General features: G+C 38.9%; 2 protein-coding genes and 1 long non-coding RNA gene across 4 annotated transcripts in view; 1 reads left to right on the plus strand and 2 right to left on the minus strand.

Annotated features, from left to right (window-relative positions):
• Positions 1-6188: 6188 nt before the first annotated feature.
• On the minus strand, positions 6189-10564 carry LOC113490672. Its single transcript, XR_003400285.1, has 4 exons — positions 10470-10564; positions 9850-9968; positions 8139-8381; positions 6189-6473 (listed from the first exon to the last, which is right to left on the minus strand). It is a non-coding gene; the product is annotated as an uncharacterized LOC113490672 (long non-coding RNA).
• On the plus strand, positions 7221-23486 carry MANSC4 (MANSC domain containing 4). Of its 2 annotated transcripts, XM_026867202.1 has the most exons (5): positions 7221-7382; positions 7468-7612; positions 10386-10790; positions 14632-14766; positions 16180-23486. In XM_026867202.1, exons 2-5 carry the CDS (start codon positions 7510-7512, stop codon positions 16854-16856), a joined length of 1320 nt encoding a protein of 439 aa, XP_026723003.1. In that variant the 5' UTR covers positions 7221-7382; positions 7468-7509; the 3' UTR covers positions 16857-23486. The 2 variants fall into 2 exon arrangements, with proteins under 2 accessions (XP_026723003.1, XP_026723011.1); XM_026867210.1 differs by having other exon boundaries at positions 7221-7612; positions 10389-10790.
• Positions 23487-23641: 155 nt separating this feature from the next.
• MRPS35 (mitochondrial ribosomal protein S35) overlaps positions 23642-26506 on the minus strand; it is a 47072-nt gene continuing 44207 nt past the window's right edge. The window contains exon 8 of the mRNA XM_026867221.1: positions 23642-24105. Within this exon, the coding sequence (XP_026723022.1) occupies positions 23827-24105 (279 nt within the window). The 3' untranslated portion in view covers positions 23642-23826. The remainder of the gene's footprint in view (positions 24106-26506) is intronic.

Raw genomic sequence — 26506 nt, forward strand, 5'->3', positions numbered from 1 at the left:
ACTTCTGTGTGCCCAAAACGGGGGGATATTCCCCCACAAGTGTACTTCTGTGTGCCCAAAACGGGGGGATATTCCCCCACAAGTGTACTTCTGTGTGCCCAAAAAAGGGGGGATATTCCCCCACTTCTGTGTGCCCAAAATAGGGGGGATATTCCCCCACAAGTGTACTTCTGTGTTCCCAAAACGGGGGAATATTCCCCCACAAATGTGCTTCTGTGTCCCCAAAAAAGGGGGGATATTCCCCCACAAATGTGCATCTGCCTCCTCAAAAAAGGGGGGATGTTCCCCCACAAATGTACATCTGTGTCCCCAAAAAGGGGGGATATTCCCCCATAAATGTCCTTCTGTGTGCCCAAAATAGGGGGGATATTCCCCCACAAATGTACTTCTGCGTCCCCAAAACGGGAGGATATTCCCCCACAAATGTGCTTCTGCCTCCTCAAAAAAGGGGGGATATTCCCCCCAAAATATGCTTCTGTGTCCCAAAAAAAGGGGGGATGTTCCCCCACAAATGTACATCTGTGACCCCCAAAAAGGGGGGATATTCCCCAACCACACACTCGGGGTGAAAAAACAAATAAATATGGTATGCGTGGATGTATTCGTGCACAGGCGGAGAGGAGGAGGCAGCACTGGAGTCAGCCTGATGCCTCGGCGTCTTCACACTGTGGCATTCACTGCCGAAAGTCAACAAAAACCATCACCTCGCAGCTCTAGTGCAGCCGTCGGATTTAGGAAGGACAAGTACGATACATAATTTTGCTTCCTGATTCCGCCGGCGTAAGTCCCTCGGTGTCTCAGCTCCTGGTTTGGCCTATAAAGATACGATATAACCTGTTCTGCCACTCTACCTTTTCTATTTCAGGTCCTGCAATAGGACATCTGCGTTATTCATGGCAGCGATCTACACACCAGGGCCCTGACTTTGTTTGACCCGAATAACGAAAGAGCAAATTAACACCTGAGCATCTTGGACAAAGCGACTGTTCTGCTGTTTGCCTGGTTACACTCTTAAAACATAACGACAGTCCTTTTTTTTTTAAAAAAAAAAAAAAAAAGACAGATGAGGAAGTCTGTCATTCTGTGTATTGCTATAAAATGATGCTTAATATAAAGCATTTAAAAATATCTTTTTTTTTTTTTTTTAACTTTATAAAGATAATTCCTTCATCCCATGTAATGCAGACCATAGAAAACATTTCCCGTTAGCAGTAATGTGACTCATCTTCAGTTACTGCAGGTTGCTCAGTTTTCAGACAACTCCCCATTTTCACTACTCAGAAGGGATTATTTCCCCCATGACAACTCTTCAGAGTGGTATTAACGCTGGGGTTTTTTTTTTGGTTTGGTTTTGTTTTTAAAGGAAGAAAAAGTTGTTTGCTTTTTAGCATTTCCCCTGCGAAAGGAGCCTCTCTCACCGTTTTGTTGATCTTCAGCTTCTTAACTCTATCTGATGACTTTTATAAAAGCGTTTGTTAAGGTGAGGTAGATTTCTGTGTATTTTCGGTTACCACCCCACTTCAAAGCACACTTTCATCATCTCGCTTTCGAAGGGCCCAGTTCTGAAATTTTAGAAATTTTACAGAGAGTTCCAAAGAGCTCTCTTCAGCAGCCTCAGACCCTTGCTAGGTCACTAACCTCTCATTATCTCTTTCCTACTGAGTTTCACCCTTTGCTTGTTTTGTGTTCCTCTTTCATTCTCCCTCAATATTTAGTTAATTAGCAAATTTCACTTTCCTGTCTTGTTTTCTTGATGAGGCACTGCATCATCTGGCTTTTCGAGTTTCTTACACCCAGCTGAAGCTTGAGTTTGAGCACTGGATTTTTTTTTTTTTCTCTGCCTCAGGTTCAACCTTGAAAAGAACATCACACACAAGAAGTGTCTTACCACTTCAGCAAGAGTCCAACCCCTATTTCCTTTTTCTACTTTAATTCCCATGGGTGGATATTTCAAGCAATCATTTATACTCCAGAGGTAAACAGAGAGTTTGTGTCTGTTGTGGCGATTAAGCTCCCCTTTTGGAATACAGTATGACTGCCAACGAGGTGGTATGATTGCCATCTTTAGACATCTGTTTTGGAGTCTCTTATATTTGATGTATCAGTAAGTTAGCTCCTAACTGGTGAGTGATTTTTTTCCCGTGTAGTCGATTATGGTAAATTGTATTCTCTCAAAGTGTTGACACCGCAGCCTGGATAGACAGAGAATTTATTTTGTTGACTTATGTGCTTTCCTGTTGCTTCTGTGCCTGCACCTGCCACTCTGCCAAGGATTTCATGTCCATCTTCCTCACAGTCCATGGGGTTTTAAATAGACTGGATCAGTTCTGTCATATACTAAAAAGTATTTCTTTCCTGCCAGGCAACTTTCGAGAGCACTGACTTCTATATGGCTTTAATCAGGAGCTGTCACACGCACAAGGGGTCAGCAGTACTCTTTGTTGAATGGCCACTTTTGCAAAAAGCCTAAATCTGTTTCCTTAATCCGTTGTTTTTACTAGGCTGATTGTCAGCTATCTCTGCTTTATCCAGGCTTAGGACTGGGCAATTGCGTTAAATCAGAGTGTGCTGACAGGGCAGTTCCCTTGTTTTTTTACTACGCTAATCAGTCAGTCTGTATGGTGTGCTTATATAGTCCTTACACTGCAAAGGCAAGGACTACCTTTTTGTTCCATATTTGTAGGGATAATTTAATGTGTCTCCGAGTCCACAGCTATACTGTTTTACACTAAGAGCAATAATAAATAGTATTATACCGAAATCAAAGAGAAGGTCTTGCTGTTTCACAAGCAATCATCTTGGTTGATCTTAAGAGAGCAAGAAATTTATTTTCCAAACTTAAAAATGGAACCCTAGTGCTAGAGCTACAAAGTCAATATCTGGAGTTAAGAGCTGTGAAAGACTTGCATGATCTTTGAAACAAATATGAAAGACCATCTATTACTCTTTAAGAACACGCTGAAGCATGAAACAACACGAAAACCAGTTTGTATCATGGTAGATGTGAAATGAGTGTGTGATAAAAGAACATATACTGAAGAGCAAGACATTTACACAGAGGGGAAGACAAGGGTAACCGTGCTCAGATTTTCAATACCTAGCTTTTAGAGTCTGGCTTCTGGGGCAAAACCTCCAGGTCTCTCTTTACAGTGCCTGGGAGACAAAATTTATCACAAGGAAAAGTATTCTCAAGTGCCAACAAATGGAGCGGGAAGGCACCAGAGAGTGTCAATAAGGGCTCTCACTCTAGAGTTGAGATGGCCATTTCTGCTTGGGATTCACAGTCTAGACACTTTTTCCTGTGCTTGGTGCCTGAACTATTTTCATGTAGTTAATGCCTGAATTATTTCCAAGGCTGAAGAGAGTCTTCTTTTCTTTTAGAAAGACTTGGAAATGGAAGAAGCTCTTTTAATACAGCAGCTACATTGTAATAGATCGTTCAACCATGATACGGAAAACCTAAGCTTCTGACCCTTTCTCTGCCTGGGAATGCATTTCTATAGCCCGCTGACTTTTCCAACATAGCAAAAGCAAGGAAACACAGAGAGTCAGGAGCAACTACTGCTACAAAGCTAGGAAAAGCAAAGCCAGAGAGAACTAGACAGAAGTAGTTTGCTTTCTGTTTCGCGTGGAACTCGGCTCCTGCTTCCTGACTGGCAGGGGATGTGTATAGGGCTGGTGCAAGCCTGCTCTGTATGCTAAGACTGAAGCCTGCTTACACTTTAGATTCACTTCAAGTATTTAACACTGCTTAGATTTATTTAAAAAAAACCCATGGCCACTTGTTTTTCCTCTGTGAACCACTCCACGGCTTTGTGTGGTAGGTAGGATGGGTCTCCTGACTGGTAAGGTCACAAGACGGGTGACAGAAGTACCAGTGACTGGGAATCAGACTGACAAATGCTTTTCTTGGCAGGAAACCTGGTTTACATCATGAAATTTAGCCTGACTTTCTTTGTGGGTCTAACCCAAGATCACACAAATAATCTGCAGCAGAAGAGAACCAAACCCTCAAGCACCAGGACAGTGCCTAAAGGAAGACTGCAGAGGTTTTGTGTTCGTTTTAGGCAAACCTTCCCTTGATTCAACACAGACACATGGATAATACATGAGAACCAGAAAGTAACACCAACCTGATTGCTCTAAGGAAAGGACCACATAGAGGGGAAAAAAACAAAGGAAAATTTGAATTCCTTTCAGCCTTATTAGTCTAAAATGTGAACTGGAACCAAATCAGGGGATATTTAAAATATACGTGCTATCTAATATAAAATATAAAGTGCCACATTCTTCCCTCTGAGACGCCAGGGAATTGCACTGTACTGCCAGGGAACTGTGTATTGAGTAATAGTGGAATTACTCAAGAGAGGAATTAGTCTTTTGGAAAGGATTCACAACTGCTGCCATTGTTTAGTATTTTCCTTGTCACAGGATACAAAGTAAGCATCTGTGGAACATAGGAAATATCCTGCAGTATTTCAGCATTAAAAATATCAGTGTTCTAAAGGATGTTGGCATTTCTGAGAGGAACTGACTGGAGCATAATTTTATTTCATCTGAAATCTCTATCATTTGTGAAGGATGAGCTGTTAAATAAAGGTAAATTATTTTTTTTCAGATTCGCAGCCAAAAAAAGCACTTCTTGACCAATGCCGTTAGTGATGCTACTCAAAAAAAAAAAAAAAAAAAAAAAAAAAAAAAAAAAAAAAGGCACTCCTATTTCTAAAAGCACTTGTTTAGACTTTATTCCTTATTATTTTCGGTTTAATTTTTCTGCTTTTGATGTGCTATTCAATATTGATTCCTTGCAACAAATGTATGTTGTAACACTACTGAAAAAATACTTGGAGTGGTATTTTTTTGGAATACTGGTTATTTATTGTCAAGTACTTAAATTATCCCTGCTTTAGTCAAATTTAATGATTGATACTAAAGTGTGTGCTACTGAGCTCCCTCTGGGCAGCAAACTGCTCCAATAGTCTGTGTGCTAGTGGATGAGGAGAAAGTTCAGTCACCAGACAGCAGAATGGAGACATGAGTGTGTAAATCCTTACAGTGCCGTTCAAGCCATTCCAGTTTTTATGCCAAAGGCCCTGTAAGGAATTTCCTTGAAGCTCTCTCAGGTGAAGTGTTCCCTGACAAAACCTGAATGAGGGTCAGGCTGCTGGAGCTCTCTGCCTTGCTGCTGAACCCCCTGGTAGGGATGTTTGTTCTGCACAAACGCATTGTGCATCCCCAGCCAGAATTTTCTTGTGTAGCTCTGTCTAGATGACAGTGAACTGGGTGCTTTTAAAACTGCCTATATTTTCAAATCCTGCTGCAGACAGGCAGAGCTGAATTTTAGTACATAATAACTAGGTAAGATGAATGGTAATTTGCATGGAAGACTTTAAGGATTCGGCTGTATAAAATTCATCACAATATTGAAACTCCATCCCCTTTGCCTAGTTTCAAGTTCGGTCATAAATCAGCATTCATTCATTAGTGTTTGCTAAACATTGCGCCTTTTGTCATAAACCTTGGCTCCAGTTTATATGTATGCCAGTAGATTTATATTTGTATAAATTTAATCTGGCTAAGACTTCTGTTGCTCTTTGTTTGAACACAGAGATTCCAGCTTTCGTGCAGAGATTTTACCAGAATTAGTCTGAAGTCAGGCTCCGAGAGAATCTCAGGGCCTGGCAGGCCCTCTAAAGAAGACTTTAAAAAAGAGTTTGCACAAAGTCCCAGGAACAGGAACTGTAATATTTCTCCTCTTTTTACCATGTTGCTGGGATGGAGCTGAAACCAGAGTCTTGGACCCAGCCGTCCCAAACCTTGAAGAAGGTCAAATTAAAAATTTGATATATTGCTCCAAACCAAAACCTGACCACTAATAGCTGTTTTTGACAAAACGGTTCTCTCAAAAAATGCTGTTTTGTTGGATTCAAGACATTTTGCAAGAATGTTTTGATTTCAAGGAAATTTTAAAGGAGAAAGAAAGTGAGCGCAGTATTTCAGTAACGTCAAAAAGATTTGCTTGGGTATCTTTTTTCAAAGTACTTTTACATTTCATTATTTCATGATTCATTACATTAGTATTTTATAACTCTTGTACTATAATAGAGTTACAGTGACATATTCTGGCATTGTCAAAATACATAGCTTAACTAAAATGTTGACCTTAATGCTTCTGTAATAAAGGGAAAACACATGTAGATATCTAAGAAAAATGAGATCAAGATGATTTCAACATAGGCCTGCAATTCAATTTATTCACGTGGAGCGCAACACGGGCACAGAGCCCCACTGACCTCGGTGGAGATTATTAGGGCTGATGTTGCATGGAATTACGTTGCACATTTGATTAAATAAGCTTACTGATGTTCAAAGGAAGACATAGGCACATTCAGACCTCACCTGGGAAACTGCAGGCTTTGGTCTCACTCCTCATATGGTAGTTGTCGTCTTTCAGTAGCTCTGTAACAGAGAACCTAAAACACAGATGGTTTAAGTTAACATGTATGACTTTAAGTGCATCGGAGAAGAATTGGTTTACACACTTAGCACTGGTCTCTTCCCACACCTGAGACAGGCTGGGTCTGTGCTAGCAGCAATCATTTGCTGGGTACTTCAGCATCATCATGGCAGCATCAGTGAGCGTCACATTGCTGCACCTGAGCCTCAGGGAGAATCTCTTCTCCTCTCCTCTCATCTACTTGGGAAAAGGAAGATGCAAACAGGAGGCTCAACCATCCTCTCTTGTCTGGTCTGCATTGCCATGAGGGATGTGTGTCTCCCTGATCATACTGGCTTAACCATCCTTGACAGAGCAGAAGGAAGGAGAAACTATCAAAGAGAGGCACTAGCCTTGTCTGGGACATAACAACTAGCACCAGCCTTGCCTGGGACTGACACCACCGTCTCCCACAGGATCACTGCCCAAGCTTCAGCCTGACCCAGGACATTGACTGTGCTCCCCTATTAGGGTGGAGAGGGGACCCCGAGACATTCAGCAGAGAAACACGGGACGGTAACAGTGTGGGCAACAGATGACCCACGAACAAAGCCAATGTGCAGGGTAGTTTTGGATACACCGATACTATCTGTGTACTACACAGATCCCAATTCTGGTCTGTTCATATTCTGAGTACTAGAACCATATATTCCATATAAGCTAAATATAGATCCAAATATCAGTATATATCTGTTATTTTACATGGGGAAATTGTCTGCTTTTGTTTATATTTGGCAAAAAAAGAGTTAATGCCTGATGATGAATCCTTTGTGCTAGGAAGCTTTTGGATTGTGCCATTATCACTGCCGCCCAGGTGGAAAACTTCAGGTACTGTTCTGTTTATAAGAAGAATCACTAAAAAGATCATTCTCTTCCTTTCTGGCAGGTACCTTTATATCTCTTTTACTGAAAGGTCTGCGAAGACATCCACGTTCTCAAAGAAAACAGGCAACTGCCTTTCCGTTTTCCAGGAAGAAATTTGAGAGGACCGATGAAAAGAATTACTAAATAACATGAAGTGCTGGTCTGATACTGGGCACAGACTCCTTACTAACTGTAAAAGTCTCTTGATCCCTCCTCGCAGAGCACATGGAACAGTCGGTCACTGGCTTGCAGGTAAGACTCGGGTATTTCCTTCTTGCAAAACTGTTTTGTGATTTAAAACTTTACCATTAAATTATACGTATGCATTCCCCATAGAAAAGTCGAAGAGAAACTGTGGGGAAGCTGGCAGAAGACTCTGAAATTTAACAGACAGAACTTTTCAGTTTGTAAAGGAAATTGCCTAAAGCAGCCATTTATTTACTTATTTAATTCAATCTCTTTATATTTCATTAAATAAAAAGTTTCCCTGCAGCTATTCCTGCTCTTCTAATTTATTCAGAAATGGAGAAGGGAGAAGGAATGGCAAGTAACAAAAAGGAAAAAAAGGCTGCTTGGTTGAAGCACACAGCAGAACAGAATAAAAACACGAAGGTATTGAGACTAGCAAAATGTCTATTGGCAAACAGTGCCAAACAAAAAAAGAGACTTTAAATATACATTGAAAACACATAGATCTGTACACAACAGGACTGGTTACTGAAGCCTATCTTTACAAATAGATAATTAAATATTATGCACAGTGAGTATTCTCACTTACTGTGTTTGGTGAATGTCTCAATGGAAGTAACAGGTTCTTGAGAATTGGTTTATTTATGTACAACAGGGTGATAGAGAAAGGCTTATTGAATGGTCTGAAAGATGCTTAGATGCTCAGGCACGTTCACATCCAGTCTCGCACTTTATCTTAATGTCTGGACCGAAATCAAAGGAATTGTATGAAATGTCAGGTCTGTTTAACTGAAGTAGGTCACAGGAGTAGTCCTTTATTATTTCTCTTTTCCTGAAAAGGAAGAAGTAAACATATTTGTTATATACACATACACTTTGAAAGGCTTCAAATAGACAAGAGCAGAGGAACTAAGACAGCATAATCTTTATGTTACATATACCATTAAAGCTACCTATTACATCTTATTTTTTTGCTCATGCAAATAATTCTATTTATTTAAATGGGCTAAAGACATATTCAGCTTTACCCAGTATAAATAAATGTTTCGTATCAGTTTAATCTCCTTGTTAAATGCCTCCTCAAGTTATTCAGAATCTTCTAGATTTCTCTTCTTGGAGATACGGGAAGAGTAAGATTGAGAAAAGCACTCAGAAATCAACACTTTTGCGTGCAAGTCTTACAGAACAAAATAGATCCAAAATTCATACGAAATGCTGGAGGTAATGCCAAAATACGGGCATATCTTTCCAAATTCTGAGTGTGTTCTGTATCAAGTGATGCCTTGGAATGTTTGGAAAGCCAAAATAAAAATTTTAGAAAAATACACTGTCAATAGTGCTTGTGGCAATGATAGATAAATGCCTATAAACATCCCTGTGCAGTCCACTGAATGCAAACTAACAGGTGTATTGAAACATATTTAAGGTTTTAAGCAGTGGTTTTCAAGGAGATGAAAATAAAAATAAAGCACATCAAACTATCAAAACTAAATAAAAAACCACAAGTACTAAATAAAAAACCACAAGGACAGAGGCTTAAAGAATTACCCTCTTATGCTCTTCGTAACAATTTAATTCACGTATTGCCCACAACAGACATGCAGTCTGCATAAAACCAGACGTTTATTTGGCATCATCCTAATTATAGTCAGTAGTTCCAATGAATAAATAAATGCCTTGATCTTGCTATTGGATCAACAAGTTAACCTGCTCTGAGTCTGGTCACCTTCTAAGGAGCTCTGTAAAGGAACAAAATTATAAACAATATCAGTTTGTTTCCAAACTGGGGGCCTTGTCTTGCAAAACAAACACCAGCTATAATGACTAAAGAATTAAAATTAGTTTGAGGCTCCTCCCCTCCATGTAACTGATCTATACTTCATGTAGAATTGGGGAAATCTCATCCGGAAGGAAAAAAATGCAGTCTAAAATATTTTTATATATTCAACAGACAATTTTTATTGCAGATAATTGTATTTTTACCTAATTCTCTCAACATCACTATACAGTCCATTGAGTTTAAATGAACTCATATACTGTAATATTTTAAAGCCCTTCTGTATGAAGGGCATACAGAAATGGGAATCGGGGATCAGACTGGGTCCTTTTAAGAAACAAAACACTTGGGAGTTTCAGGTTTCAGACCAGGTGCTTGGAAAATTGCCTTCCTATATGCCAACTATATTTTCTTTCACTCTCACAGGCCTTTTCCAAGCTTAAATCCATACAGAGTGCGGAAAGACCCATATAGACTGCTCAGTATTTTTAAATGTATGTATCAGTTGCAGGATTTTGATTACCTGTCTGGACTGGAGATAAGTCTAGGTTACAGCCTTCTCCCGTCATATTCATCTTTGCAAATTGTTTTATTCTTGCAACCAAAACAGAGTAAGGAAGAAGGACAAATTTCCACTTCTGGCTGGAGACAGACTTAAGATAGTTCATTTTGTTAGTAAAGAAGGAAATTGTATTTGCCACCACCAGATAATTCAAAAAGTGTTAAGAAACTAGCTGTTTCTTCTGTGTTGAGTGTAATAGTGTGCCTGAACAAAGTGGCAGACCTGCTCTCAAGTGACCACTGCATACTTTTAGGGCTGAGGTGAAACAAAACGCTGAGCTCACCATTACTCACCACAAGTTAAGGCTGCCTGCCTAATTTGGTCTTAGCAGAACAAAAACCACAATCTGGGGACCAAAGAAACAAGTTCTCTGAATGACTAAAACCAACCTATGCCTTCTGTCTCTCAAAAACTGTCTGCAAATAATTAAGTTAGAGAAGAACAGTAGTAACTATTATAAGTCGGATGTAGCTCAGAAAATGGCTGCTTCCTTCCAGCAGCTGCCCAAACAGTATCATGGGAATTGTTTGGAAAAAACATCCCCTGGCTCCTATCCCCAGCAGAACTGGCACTATGCTCACCACTCAAGAGATTGTCTCTTAAAATGCTGGTCCAAACGTTAGTGCATCCATGGAGGAGAACGTGTGCTGACGGAGCCCGTTACTTTGAAGAAATGGTTCTGCTGGTGGCAATAGCAGAAGCGCTGTTGGTTCTGGGTTTGGCTGTGGAGACAGATTCTCTCTGCTCACCCACTACCTTTTACAAGAACTGCTGGATCCGACGCTTCCCAGGTCTCCTGATTGACCTGCGGGAATCGCAGAAGAGGGGAGCCCAGCTGCTGAAGATTTCTGCAGAAGCCTCACCCCAACAGTGCAGCAGAACCTGCTGCCTTCTGAGGAACGGTGAGTGTTTATTATCAAGATCATGGCACACGTTAAAATTTAGATCACAGCAGATGAAGAAAAACATTTTGGGTAATTTTTATATAAACATTCCTTTATTTAAAGAATAAATAGTCAGAGGAAAAAAAAAAAAAAAAAAAAAAGGCTATCTGTATTTTTTTGAGGCAAGAAGGAAAGCAGAGGCACATTGTAACTGTTCCCTTATCTTCAGTCCCATAAAGCAGAATTTGATAATCTGAATTTTTTAGAAGATTACACTAGAAACATGAAAATCTTAGGGTCTGCTTTGAAATTTGAGACGTCTGTTACAAAGTTTGTGGGCAATGCCAATGTTAATAACTCTTCGGTATCCATCACCATCATCTACACCTGTAGAGAAAAATCAGTGACACTGATTCCAACAGGACTCTTCTTCATGGAGTATGGTACTAGGCTAGGACATGGTGAGGGGGAAAAGGGAGGGAACACACAATTTGACCTTCTCTGAAATACAAGAATATTCATTTTCTTGAAGAGGGCACTCTCTTGTTCTGTGTTTACATCATGTTTCTGGTGCAACTCAAGTATAACATATAGAAACAGTAAAGTTATAGCAATAAATAACAGCAGTTACTCAGCAGGCAACCCCTTTTCTCTAGCCTTGTAAACTCAGACTCAGAATAAAAATAAGAAAAATCATTGCTTGTCTTAAACCCAAGTCTATACTTTCTCTGTATCACACTGCATTGATACACTCTAGAAGTGTATTTTAGGAGTGTACATGGAGTGTGTGTCTGTGGTGACTAAACTTGACTGCAAAACTCACAATATTTGTTGATAAGGAGTTTGTTAAGATAATTTTAAGATAATTGTTAAGAGTGGTTGATAAGAAGTTTGATAAGAGAATTTTCTTTGCTGGATTCTTAGTAATAGCACAGTTACTGAAAGCTAATCTTACAATATAAAAATAAATTTGGAAGTAATTTAAAAACAAGAAATAAAATGTCATTTATACTCCCCAAACCAATGCAAAAAGCCTTATAGCATGCTTTTAAAGTATTTCTCCTGACCAAAGAACCTGTCCTTCCTTAAAAAACAATGTGACATGTTTCTTACCTGATTTTATGAAATGAAATCCATCACAGATCCTAAAGAGAATATAGCCACAGAAGCTAGGTTCTTCAGATGAGATTTTTTTTCCCTACTGTTTAATGTTGCTTTCATAAAGGATGCAAAATAATAATTAAAATGAAAAACATTCATAATTATGCTGTGCTAAAAAAGAGTTTCTAATGACAACAGAACTGTGGAAGACTGGAAAGGATTCAAAGATTTCACTCCTTCCTCCCCCAAAATGCATGTATTTTCAGGTGGTTTGTATATTCTTAAATAAGATAGTCTTTATATCAGAAACCTGAATAGTATTCATGTATCACACTGAAAAAAAAAAAAAATATTAGCACAAAACATCCATTCTTTGACGAAAGCCCCACCAATGTATACCCAGGGCTGAAGGCAAGGGTACATACTGCTACGTGTGATGCAAGAGAACAAGTTTTCTGTTGGAAGAAAAAAATCATCAATGTGAACAAATACCTGAAAATTTTTATTTTTCAAACAATTACTTCAGTAATACCATACTGAAGTCATACCATTAGTGTTTGCAGTGTTTAAGAATCCTTGAACAAAAGATATCACAGGAAAGTAAATACTACATAGATATTTCACAGAAATATTTGAAGAGCTTTGTCTTTTAAACTGTTAAGCTACGCTAAAAATGACGCAGAACGTTTATTGATGCCTAGAAATATTTCTATATTCAGAATTATTTTCTTAAAAATAGTCCCTGGATTTTAAATTCCTTTGCCCCTAGAAGTAAATGTTTTTTACATACTACCTGTAGAAATGCCTGTATCAAAATACTTATGTACTGGCTAAATATGCTTCTCTAACCCTTACAAAATGTTTCTAACCTTTGAAAGAAAAATGTAAAGCAATTGGTACTTAATGAAGCCAAAGCTTTCTATAATCCCTGTAAGATTATCATTCTGTCTTCCACAAGTTATGTTCTTCTATCGTTTTGGTAACCATTACCTTCTTTGTACCAGCCCTGCTTTCAGAAATATCTACTCTAAGCTCACGTTCCTACGACAGAACTGGAAAATGATGAAGCCTAACTAGACATGAAAATGAAAATTGTATCAGTGAAAGAAAAGTTGCCGATTGTCATCTTTGATTTAGCTTTGATGACAACTCATCTCTTTACCTTGATATCGTTAGAATCTAGGATCCCAGTTTTATTTGTCAATATTACTGTTTTCATTTCAGCTAGGCAGACAACCTTGATATGTAAGTAGCTAAAAAACACAAGACAACATAAATTCTGTAACAGCACCTCTACCACAATATTTTTCTTCCATAGATTTGCTCAATTTGTATTGTTCAGACATACAGACTGAATTTTCATTGCAAATTTTTATTCAATTAATTGTATACATTTTTTTTTTTTTAAATAATGCTTCGCTCTTAGGGCAGAAAAGTTCATTGTGATGGAAAAAAACATTTTTTAAGGCATGTCTTTACCGTGTTACATCTATGATGCAGTATTAAGGCTACTAGATGAAAAAATACAAATAATACAGAAAAGATAATAAACTTAGGTTTATTGTATTTTCTTATTTTTCTCGTGTAGATAAACTAGGGATTGTATTTTTATTTTTTTTAGTTACACTTAAAATGGAAAGAGTTGTATGACCTTTTCTGTTGCTCGCTGCAGAAGCATTACACATTATTTTCATTACTTACAAATGTCAGAAAAACATTCAGAATAAATGCCTAAGTAAATAGAATACATTTCTAAAGCCCTGTCCCTCCCTTACCAATACATTTTGAATTGCAGGTAGCCATAGTAGTTCAGTGGTGGTTACAATCAAGGCAAGTAAAATGAAATAAATAAAAACCCCCAAACTTTGTACAACTAGACCAAAAATGAACATTGATCCTGCTTCAAGCACATTGATACAATAAAATAAAATCTTTTGACTTGAGATTTTGACTTGCGATTTTAATGTACAGTAAGACTCTAAAAGAAGAATCTTTCTTGCTTTTTAATATAGTGTGACTCTAACCATAACTATTTTAGCTTATATTTTTAATCTAATTCTTAAGCCACTAGGACTCATGCATCTATATACTTTTGAAAATTTGTGTTTCAGTGTCAAGTTGTTCAGGCATTTTTTTCATTATTACTTTAGCCCTGATTTCTGATGTGGGAAGATAAAACTGAGCCTCCAAACATAAATGAAGAATTATCTAAACTCCTCTATTCACAGAAATACAGTAGCCCAAAGGCAAACAAGGAATACAAAGAGCAACTGGCAGCAGGGCAGGATGTCACTTACTTATTGTAGTTCGGGACAATTCTTTAACAGTTTGGGTGAAATGAATGATTGGAGTATGGTTTCAAGTAGACAGGTGCATTACATAACAGAGAACACCTCAAAGTTGTCTTCCTTGATAACTTTATTCTCAGAAATGATCCACTCACTGCATCTGAGACGTGAAGGAAGGCAACTGGTAGGGGGACTACAAGCTAAAACCTATCATTTTATTTAATCAGAGACACATTTATAATTCAGATGGTTATTCTGTTCCTTTTCTCCAGATGTAAAATAAGAATATAAGTAGTTCTGCTTTTCTGACTGGATGCTTAATTAGTTTGCATGATAATGAGAGAATCACAGATTTAAAGTACTATGGAGCTGCCCAGTATTAACAATCTTTTGATGTTAAATATCAATAGCATGCAAAATGCAAGTGTCATTACGCTAGTAAGATAAACTTTATTCTTTTTGTATTATAGTTTCTTGCAATCTAGCAGTGTTTTACCATGGCGCCATTCATGAGAATATGAATTGCCTGCACGTGTCTTGCCCAGCATTGGAAAGTTGCATACTAAAGGCTCGAATCAATGTCATTTTGTACAACATCACAACAGGTAATTAAGCATTCCATTTATAAAGGCTGAAAACAGCAATGATAGGAAATGTTAAAATTACACTAGGTCAGTTGCTGTGCTAGAAGATCTACTGAAGTAAAATGTAATGCTAAAAAAGCATCAGACTTTTTAGTCTTTTCATTAATGTACCTACTTCTGAAAATACTTCCCCCCTTTCTTCTATTCAGTATATGAGAAGGGACCTTAGGGAGACACTCTGCTCTCAAAATTCATGCTCTGAGTACCTAATCAATACTATGTTTGGGGAAAATACCACACCAGATTGGAGGCTACCACTGCTCATGTCCCCAGATCCAACCAGTATTCCCATTAGGCACGTGCACAACGAGCCCACACACATAGCACAAGCACACATACAGACACAGCCAGCCGCACAGGTAACGCAGACGGACGCGTAAAGCAGACACATGAACACAGGTACCACCAAGAGCCTCCTCCTGCTTCTTCTGGCTGCACAGGATGGAGATCTCCTAGTGAATATATATATATATATATATATATATATGTATATAAAAAATATGAAGGGTCTGGAGCACAGGTCTGCTGGGGAGTGGCTGAGGGAACTGGGGGGGTTCAGTCTGGAGAAGAGGAGGCTGAGGGGAGATCTCCTGGCCCTCGGCAACTCCCTGCCAGGAGGGGGCAGAGAGGGGGGATGAGTCTCTGGAGCCAAGGAGCCAGCGCCAGGCCCCGAGGGAATGGCCTCAAGCTGCCCAGGGCAGGGTCAGGCTGGCTCTGAGGAAGGATTTCTGTGCAAAAGGGGCTGTTGGGCGTTGGAATGGGCTGCCCAGGGCAGGGGGGAGTCCCCGGGATCCCTGGAGGGGTTGAAGAGTCGGGCTGAGCCAGCGCTGAGGGATCTGGGGGAGGTGGGAATGGTCAGGGGGAGGGTCATGGTTGGTCTGGAGGAGCTTCGAGGTCCTTTCCAACCGAGATGATTCTGGGATTCTGTGATATATACACATATATGTACAGTACGAATCCCCCCAGCAGGTGGGCTCAGATGCTCAGTTAGCCCAGTCTGGACCCCAGTCTCCCCAGTTGCTGTCACCCAGACTATGAGCCCCCGAGGGCAGAGCCCTGCAGTTGCTGGTACAGACACACCCCCCACCCCCGAGCTTGCCAGGACTCCCCTACTCCCCGGTAGTGTAGATCCCTCTCTTTCCTCACTTTGGTTCCTTCCCTAAGCATCCTACAGTAAATCCTGTCCAATCCCAAATTGCACATCCTTTGCATCCCGTAACATGTCCCATAACCCTAGGCAGTGACACCCCCAGTCCAAAAGGTGTTGATGGGTATTATTTGGGCTCCTCGACCTGCCACTATCTCCATGTGCTCCTTTCGTGGGTGTGCAGATGAGCTTTTAACCCATAAACTAACATATTTATGATTTAACAAGGATTGATCCAGATCTTCTCATCTTTGAAAAACTGACATCCAAGGAGCCAAATACTCAATCACTGAGTAAATATGAAAGGCAAAACAGCACAAAGACCACTGAGTGGGAAAGATGCCAGCATCATAATGCCACGTCAAGTTCTCTTCTGCGCCAAGCTCCATCTTCTACCACTAGCCATGGCTTAACAGCAAACACTTACATCTCCACCACAAGCCAAAAAACTGAAGTTACTACTTATTCCAGGGCAGAAACATTTCTCCCGGATGATCATTTTGCTAAGAGCACAAGCACAACTTCAGCAAGCACTACATCAATCACCAGCTCAAACAAGAAGTCTGTACCCTCAACTTTGATATCTGAGTCTGCCAAGGTGTTTTCCCGCATGCCCACTCCCCCTCGTCTGAACAGCAGTAAGCAACACTTAAATGAAACCAAAGGCTACAGCGGTAGGAATTATACTTCAGATAATGAGGCATCTGCTTGGGAAGCTGCAAATTTGGGTGTCTGGTTGATTCCTGTGGTTCTCTGCTCTTCTCTCATCTTCCTTTGCTGTTGTACTGTTGCTTTCACAGCAGGACGTTGCAGCAATAGGAGAGGTCAGTATAAGCCCATAAGGAGAGGAAGAACAACGTCGAGACAATTCATAAAATATACTACTGTCAAAGGTAATTTGTAAAATACTGTCACCATCCTTGTTTTGGAACAAATAGCTTTTAAAAAATGAATCGTATATACCAGCTTATTTCTTTCACAGAACCGAAGATAGTTTTTTTCAGTGATGGTTTCAGAATCTTTCAAGTTCTAATTTAATTCTCAACAGATGAAATACAATTCTCCTGTCTCTTTAGGTAGGAGTACACAGTCATAGCTCCTGCTGCATGCTCAGAGGTGTTTGAGCACATTTTGGTTCCCGTGACCCAGACTAAAGCCTGACAGTATACACTTTCCCTGACTCAAGAGGGCAGATTTACTGCAGCTCACGTATCCTTTCCCCTGAGTTCGAACTAACCTGAGAAAATGATGTGTAATCAGTAAAACTGACCAATGTGTTATAGTATCATAAAATCGTTTAATCATCCTTTAATCGCCTCAGATCTCATTGTTTGTAAAAAAACTGTCAATTTTTCTCCGACTTCTAGATTTACTTTTTCCCCTCATTTATCCCTAATATTGAGACAATCTAGCCCGCACTCTTTACTTCTTAAAAAAAAAAACAAACCACCAGAAATAACCCAAGTCCCCAAACCGACTGACTTCCATTAACTCACACCCAAACATCTGATCATTCAATCTTCACACTTTACTTTCACCCCACTTCTCACTTCACCCTTCTGATAACAATCATTTCAAATGTTTTTCAAGTCCCTTCAGAAACACCTTCAGACTTAACTGCTTTTTTTGTTTGTTTTTGTTTTTACCCGCTCTGGTAATGCACATTGAGAAATCCATTCTGTTATTGGCTAAGGAAAACACAAATGCAGGTAACATTTGTTCATGCCTTACAATTAGCATTGATCTGTGTTGTCCACCTTGGCTTGCTTTTTCTTGCCTACTCATATTTATCATTTACATCATCAGCTTTTTAGAACAGGGACAAGTCATTTAATGTATGTTGCACAGGAATACACAAAATGTTTTGAAAGCTCTGTACGTGAGCTTTATAATTAAAACCCCCTTTTGTGTTTCCTCATCCTGTATACTCTATTCATGAGTGCTACTCGTGAATATATATCAAGTGACTAGATCAACAAGGTAGCAAGGTATTTCCTTGCCTTACCTTAGTCAGGAAGTTTGCTTAGCGAAGCAAACATTTTTAACAGTAACCAGCATTGTTTTCTTCCTCTTTTAAACTTGCTGACATCTCAGAGTTTCTCACTTTCTTCACTTGCTCTAAGAAGTTTCTATTTCCCAGGCAAGTGTAAATGTTATAAAAGGAAACAATAAAAAAATAAAACTGATTGTCATGTCTGTGTTGCAGAAAATAATTTTAAAACCAGTAAGATTCATGCAGTGTTCAAAGAGTGCACTGATGGGGCTGTAAGGTCACAAGAACACCTGTTTATAGTCGAGCAGGGACCTCTCTAACATTATATTTTAGCCCACATTGATCAGCACTGTAGCTTGGAAAACTGAAGTTTAAAAAACCCTTTGTTTGCAGTATTTGATTGACCCTATATGTTAATTTATATGAATAGAAGAGAGACTGACACAGGATAAGAACATTTTAAAGGAGTGTGGTTAGTTAATCAGTTGAAATAGCACCAAAGAAATTCCTTCTATTTTAGCTAGAAAAATTAGAATTAGGTAAGATTTATTTTTAAGGTCCGTTCTATGCTTATATATAGTGATACAAACTCTAGAGAGGTGCCCACTGCATGATGTACTTTAAATTTGAACAAGCTGACTTTTACCATCAAAGTGTACTTTCTTAATTCATCATGTGGCTGAATCTAGCACATAATTTAACTATCACTAAAAATTTCAGCTAAGAATGATGAGAACCTGATGGCTCTTCTGAGTTAGAGGAAGTTGACAGGTATTATTTTCCAGGATTTTAACACCAAAAGGAAAGGAACTAGGAGAAAGATACTCTATATTGTATCGAAGGACGAATGTGGTGCTATTGTAAATAAAGAACATATGTCTCATATGATATGCTCATCGTCTCAGGGGGAATCCTCAAGGATCTGACTCTGAAGAGTCTGACTCACTTCATCAGGTAACAGAGGAGGAACTCAGTTCCTCAAATTGTAGATTACAGTGATGGGCTTTATATCCTTTCTCCACAATTTATGCGGGGAATGGTGATGTGCACCAACACCATCAATGTGCTTTTTTAGTCTAGGAGCTGCAGGCCATGTGGTTCAGGATTCTCTTTGCACACTGCTCTAGCAACCATTTTCTGTCTGTAGTTCCCCAAGTCTGCCTTTTTAACCTTTTTAAAAACGGGGGTTATGTTTCCCCTTTTCTAATGAGCAAGAACTTCGCTGGACTGCCAAAACTTCTCAAACATGATGGATAGTGACTTAACCACTTCATCTGCCAGTACCCTCAGGACCCAGAGATGCATCTCATGGACTTGTGCACCTTCAGGTTCCTCAGATGGTCCGCAGTTTCTCCATCTCCAGATTAGTGACTATAGTGCACTTAATAGTACCTTGTTGCTCCTTTGATATTTACCCTCGATATTATGTTCTGTAGAATCATATAATGGAACCAGGACCTCAATACTCACCAGAAAAGCCAGACTGAAGTGAAAATTTATATCTGACCCATGTGCAAATGCTTCTGGGGCAGGATAGAATGACTAAAATATGTAAGATCATGTTCTGGAGAGTCTTCTTGGTTTGTTGGCATATAGAGAAAAACATAGGAAGAAAAAGGGTTAGATAAAACACAGTAGCAGAGTCACAAGAAAATAAATACATACTTTTCAAGCACGAGGGAAAACAAGGAATGTGTAGAAAGATAGTTTGTCCAGATAGCATGTCCCTTTTTAGACAACTGTCCCTTTATCCTTTATAGGATATCATTTTATCCTTTATAGGACTGCTTGTAGCAGTCTTATGCATGAAAACAGGGCAAAAAGTGTCAGCTCCAGTCAGGAGTATAAATAGTGCCCTGAAGACCATGAGATTATCCGTAGGGGTTTACCGACTCTTCACACACAGCCAGTCACATTCAGGTTTAGAGCTTGGTGAAGTTACTAGTTGTAACATCTACTTTCCTTGCCAAAAACTGAATTATGTCTCTGTGCAGGCCTTCTTGCCTAATCTGAGCAAGAGATTATGCTCAGCGTGTGACAGCCCTTCTTTAAAGGGCAAAAGTGCAACAGAACATAGACAAACAACCTCAAGAAACTATTTAGCGACACTTTGAACGTTTCACTTCACAACTCCGAGCACAGTTTACTAAAGACATCTTATGCCAGAGATTACAGTAGTTTCTAGATGCAAAAAAATCAGCCAGAATACTGACAAAGCAAGTTCTTTTCCAGCTTGACCAAGAGCTAGATCTCAACCTTTCTTTGGAATGTTTATATGGGAGATAAAAGAAAGGTTACTCTCCTCAACAAGCACCAGTGAAACTATGCATCACAACTGTTCCAGATGGCCAAGAACTTAACTCGTGTGAGTTTTTTTTCCATTGGAGACAGCTTATTTTTCCTTGCCGTAAGGAACTTACTTTTCCAGTTTGCGGGGGCAAGTGTTTGGATTTGAAATGAGACATCTGCTACTTGGAGGTTGGAACAGTGACCGCAGAGAAGCACATATAGTAGCCTTCCTGCTCAGGTTTCAATGTGTGATGGACAGGGTTGCCTGAGGTCAGAGCTGTGAACTAGCTCCATGTTCCTCTTGGCCATAAATACCAGTAAGAGAATTACCTATGGAGACAGCCAATGCCTCTAGATATAATGTGTGGTTTTTGGTCCTCCTTCCTTTTGAATTTATGCAGCAGGGGGCCTAGCCTGCTTCTTGATTTAAGTGTTACCTATCTACATTTTGATCTAAAAGCAACACGAGCGCTTCCATTAATAAGAACATACATACACACCTTAGTCATGCAATCACGTTATAATGTACAGAACACACTGGGAAGTGACGATTGCTAAGTATGTCCTTATTACTGTGCTGGAGAGTGCTTAACCTCTAAGTCTATTACTCTTTAACTCTTCATAGCTTTTAAACTTCAGTGCAACTTTCCACTGAGGTGGCCTGCAAGAGTATTATATGGGAAAATAAAGATGTGCAGTTTAGTTCATAAAAACATGTGCTATATTATACATCACCAAGTTTGGGAGGACTTACACCAGAGCTACAATCCCAGTGTACTAGGTATTCTACATAATCACAGATAAATACCGCCACCCTCAAACACTAACAGTGTAGAGGGAGAAGGAGAAAAGCAGAAACATCCAAGATGACAAAGAGCTCAAAATACAACTCAGGCTACCTTTGATCCAGTCCACTGCATTGCACAAGTTTTATGCTGTAACATTTAAACCATCAGCAAAAATCACAAGTGTAACTCTGAATTTTACATTACCTTTGATTCTAGCAGTTTGATTGGACACTTAGAGGATTATGAAGGTTTTTAATTTTGCTTGCGTGTTTCTTAGCAAGGAGAGGAAAAGAAGATAGTGTTGAAAGCCAAGGTTGGAGGTCAATTTTGGCCAGCAGGCCAAGTGTTCTATAGCCATAAGGTCATTAAGACAGATACTACCGGAAAACTAGTGTCTCTGACAATTAATTTCCGATGGTAAGTGTTGGATGCAGTTAGTGAATGAGTCCCAACGTTGTTCTTGGCCAGTAGGTATAATCTACTGGTTGCTGGTAGACACATTTGAGTATCCTGGCACTCAGGAGACAGCCACCTTTTATCCTGCCTCTATTTCTTGAAACATTTATAGAATGTATGTAAATTAGGCTTGAACACTTCAGAGGGAACTGTAGAAGCCCGTGCATTTTAGGTTTCCCATGAATTAGCCATGAAGCTGATGAAATGCTAATGCAATCAAATGAGAAAACAATTCCCCTTGCTGTGCTGTTCTTTCTACCAGCCATCATGATTAGTAAAGTCGAATTGCTATTTTAACTACAACTTTCATACAGAGTTCTTCTTCGGTCCATTTAAAGTCTACAAAAGAGCAAAGGAAAATTGAATTGTCCTCTGTTGCAGAGAGGATTTTATCAGGTGCTCACATGTCCTGAGTGTGTAAGGACAACTTTTACGGAGAAAACAAGCTTATGGAGTTCTGGGTTTCTTAAAACGTTTACTCATAACAGTCTGGTACAAGACACGGCACTGCAAAACAGTTATGTATGCTTGCTAGTAGGCCAGTCCTTATGCAAGCACTGACAGAGCTAATTAAGAAAACAAATTTCTTTTGTGTACATGCTAGAAGCAAATTGCCTTTGGAATAAAGCCAGGCACAACTCCACCATCCACACAAGTCTGAGTCAAACTGCAGTTACTTCCTCCATAATTTTGGTTTCATGGCTGTTCAAAAAAAGATTAGGAATTACACAATGTACTATTTTAAATGAGAATTTTAAACATTACCCTCATTATCCCTTAATAAAGGAACAACCTAAGAATAGCAAAAGATTTCCCCGTATTAAGCTTCTGCTAAAAGGCCACATTATCAAATCTAAGAGGAAGGACTACAAAATAACCAAGTGGGTAAGTGCAAAATTGGGATTTCAGCATTTTCAATTTTAGCTACAGCTCTGGCAAATTCTCACAAGGAGTAAAAAGCTGCATTAAACTCAGTCTCCTGCCATATGAAAACAATCTTTACCTAAGAAGAATCCTTCCAAAACTGACGTTTTTGGAAACGTGAATACATACACTCTTTGGCTGTATGTAAACACAAAACAAGAAGAAATCCTAGCAGTGAGTGAGTCAAGCCACACAGAACACTTTACAGAAATCAATTCCCTTCAGTTTTCAATGTCCTCATTCTAATGCCGCTTCATCTCAGTGAGTTGCTGGCAGGGCCACACGCGATGTTCTTTTATCGGTATGCAGAATCCTTAAGTCTGATGAATAAAAACTGCCCCTTCCAGACAGTGAATACTTTCTCTCTAAGCTGAAATCCTAGTAAGCCAGGAAGGTACAATAAAAGCAAGAACAGAGTTATTTACGTGCTTTCGATTTGATATTAAGGTCGTTTTTTTCTTAACTGTGAGAGGGAAATAAATGTTGCCTATAATTCCAGTGTTTCAAATCAATTAATTTCAAATACAAATTATCAAGTATAAGATAAAAATCAATATTATTTCTTTCTCTGTGCTTCACAGCAGTAAGCTGGGTGATTTTTTCCTTGAAGAGCCTGGGTACGTTCAAGAGACAACTCAACTGGCCTCATGCCACCAAGACTCAGTCCATTCCTATTTAAGCTCTATAATCACCTCACTACTCACCAGCTCTCACTTTCAGCAACTCTCATCATTCTTCCTCTCCAACGTACTTCGGTATCCTGTCAATAACTGCTAGTTCACCTTCCCACTACCCATCCCATTTTCTACTTCTTTTCTTCCATCATTTTATGCAGGTATTTTTACTTAGGGTATTGTTAGCCTTCCTGATGACAACAGAGACCCTCACACTACTCCGTGTGCTTCAACACCTTTCCAAAAGGTAAGCTACTTAGGCAACATTATTTTTATTTTACGGATAGGGAGTACAGATTCAGAAAAATCTGAGTGACATTTGAAAAGCATTTAGAAAGTTTAGAGCTCTTAATTTTTAGGCTATTAACAAATGGAACCGAGACCCTAAGTAATTTCATTCTTTTTGATGCTGTTGCTCTAAGTTACGTGAAAAAACAAGTTGTGTGAGAAGTCAGAATGTGATTAAGCAGAGAATGTGAACCAGGATCTCCCAAGCTAAGAAAGCACAGAATCGAATGTTCAAGTCACCAATATGACTTAAAACATATTTTATTCAAAGAATAAGATTCACAGACAGGAAAATTACCCTTACAAGCCAATCCAGTGGTAAAGAAAGATCTGATTAACTCATCAGTAAGCTTCATAGTTTTGGTTAAGGTTCTGAATAATTATATACCCATACCATACAGAAATATTAACACAGCGTTTTAATATTTCCATGATAATCAGGTGTACCTGCAGGGTCTGCTCTCATGGTAATGCCTGTATATTCAATAGTTTCTTGACGGATTCCTTATACTGAGACATGTTATTTTCTGTTTCACCTTCATTTTTAAGTGCAATTACAGAGTTTCTGTAATTCTTAACCACTTCAGATGCAAGCAGCTCTTCCTCAGTTACATTACTGACATTCTCTGAGGCTTTTATTCGAAGTAGTGTATCCAAGGCATTTTTCTGAGAACAGCTGTTTTCCCAGATATACTCTTCCATGTCTTCCTCAGTCTTCTCGCTCTCCCACATTTCCGTTTTCTGAAAGAAAATATACATCGTCTTAAAAACTACTCAAGACTGAAACAAAGCGACAATGATTTGAAGAAACTTATACCAATTCGCTTTAAAAATCACATTCGTTGTGGAAGATATTTCCCCTCCTCTAAAGTCCAAGGCTTGTAACTCAAGCCTCAGAGTTCAAAAGGTGCCGGTATGCTGCACATTTTCTGTGCAGAATGTGTTTCTTTCCTCCCACTTATCAAGTTCTTTATGTATCTGGCAGATGTTAACTAGACAAGTCAGAATGGGAAGAAAAGCTTATGGCCTTTCGTTATAATGAATAACAAAAAGCCTTGTAAAAGTATTAATTTTAAATAAACCTAAATGCTCAAGGTTTGGAAGTAGCCACCTAGCTATTATGTCCCTGGTATGTTTACACTGGCTATAAGACACAAAGTGAGACAGCTCGTACCAAGTAGCATATGATGAGAGACAGCAATCCTTCAGTATTCAGGAAACGCTTTGACTGTGACTCATAAGGAAAAGCACCACCAATTAATCCATTTCCTCTTCCTGCAAAACAAATTGCTCCTCAAAATAATCTCTGTCCACAAAGTGCTATTTTTTTTTTACCTCATTAGCGCTGCAAGATTAGACAGGATCAAAAGTTGAACACAGGCTGAAGCCATCATCCCAGTGCCTGTAAATACCTGGCTCGTGCAGTTGTTCTTTATAATTTTTGTCTCTGAACATTTCACTGATTCAGCAGAGCTTCCCCTAGCTTCACAGACTGTTTAAGGGATATTTCCAATGTTAAAACCTGCTATTTTTGTATATTCTTTTATTGTACTTTGGTAAATATATATGATTTGTAGATATAGTTGTATTTTTATATGTTGCAGATCATGTATTTATTTGTATAATTTAGTACTTTACTGATGTAAACAATACATAGTGTCCTTATTTCAACTATTTAAGAATCACAATTTGAAATATTTTTGGTGGTCATGGTTTTTTTTACAGCTCTTGTAGAAATCACATCTAAATAAAACTTATTTCTCTGGGAATAAGTTCAAAGAAACCTTATAGTAAAGCATTTACAACATAGATTTTATTTTTATTTTTTTTTTTTAAATCCCTTGCCAGAAAGGGCTCTTCAGTACATTTTTAGCTATGCTATGCAGAATCAAAATAAACCTGGCAATCACAGGAGGGTTGGGGTTTTTGTATGGCTTTTTGGAGGAGGCGAGGTGGGGGCATGTTGTTGGCTTTTGTTTATTTTGAAGTATTCTGTCCCCTAGTCAACAAGGTTGCTGCAGTCAAACCACAATGTTTAATAACCTTTAATTAAGACCTAAGATTTTTTTTTTTTTTTTCCCCTGCAACCCTTTGCGCTTGCTGAATTTAAAAATACTTTAACAAATGCTGCATCCTGCACCTGGTAAATAGAACCTCTTGTCTTTTAAATCTCTGAGTCTAAATGTTTAGACAGAAACAGTGATTAACACTGCTAAAAGGCTCATATGACTGACATTAAAACCTGGACACAATACAACACAGAAGTAAAAGAACCTTATTCAATTTCTAGAGGGGAAAAAAAAAAAAAAGACATACTGTAGCCTGCATGGCTAAAACAGTAGCAGAACAAGTGGGTATAAAATATTCCTTCTATGTTTGAAAAATACTTCAATTAAGTGTTGAGATAGTTTTCAATTAATTACATCATCCTGTTATACATATCCCTTGTTTATCTGCATAATGGCTATCTAACACATTTTTTTCCTAAACTCCAAAAGAATTTTAAAGCAAAAGGTTCTCTCACAGGGATAGGGTTTCTCAAGAGTAAGGGAATATGGGTATTGCTGCTGGTCACTCCCTCGACCAACCTCGTGTTTGAAGTTCAAACAAAAGATCCCTGTGAGGTTTTTAAACACCTTTAAATTATAGCGGAGACAACAAGAACTAATTACCATCATTACATTTATCTCTGCAGGAAAATCCTTCTCTGGACACATTAACTTGGAGGATTTTGGAGATGTACGCTGATAAAAGATTGAGATTTCCCTTTTTCGTTTGGGTGATACAGAGCAAGGAGATTTTAAAGGAGGCCAGAGAAACTGTTAAGCATTTATTTCTTGGAATCCTTCCCAACAGAATGGTGTGTCAAAACGGATTTTAAAATTAAAATCTGACTTGCAGAGGGGAGCAAGGCAGGAAGGGATTTGCAGTAGGGGGAGATTTCAATATCCGTTCCTCAGCCCTGCTACAAGAAGCCAGTATCCATCACTGCAACGTTGGTGGCCATGCCTCAAAATGAGAAGTCATCCCCCTGTACACAGGTCCAGACATACATCACAAACAGGAAACCGAACAGAAACCAGATTTTTGCAAAACAACTGTATTGAGTGAAACTTAAATATGTTTCCAACCAGATTTATGG

Source organism: Athene cunicularia (genome assembly GCF_003259725.1).
Source record: "Athene cunicularia isolate RWA chromosome 1 unlocalized genomic scaffold, athCun1 chr1_part2, whole genome shotgun sequence".
NCBI classification, from domain to species: domain Eukaryota; kingdom Metazoa; phylum Chordata; class Aves; order Strigiformes; family Strigidae; genus Athene; species Athene cunicularia.

Bases quoted from the DNA above. Each gene is read 5' to 3' on its own strand.
- MANSC4 (XM_026867202.1), top strand. From the start codon at position 7,510: ATGAAGTGCTGGTCTGATACTGGGCACAGACTCCTTACTAACTGTAAA. The intron at 7,613-10,385 runs GTAAGACTCGGG...GCTTCCTTCCAG, and splicing joins AGTCGGTCACTGGCTTGCAG to CAGCTGCCCAAACAGTATCA. The intron at 14,767-16,179 runs GTAATTAAGCAT...ATGATTTAACAA, and splicing joins TTTGTACAACATCACAACAG to GGATTGATCCAGATCTTCTC.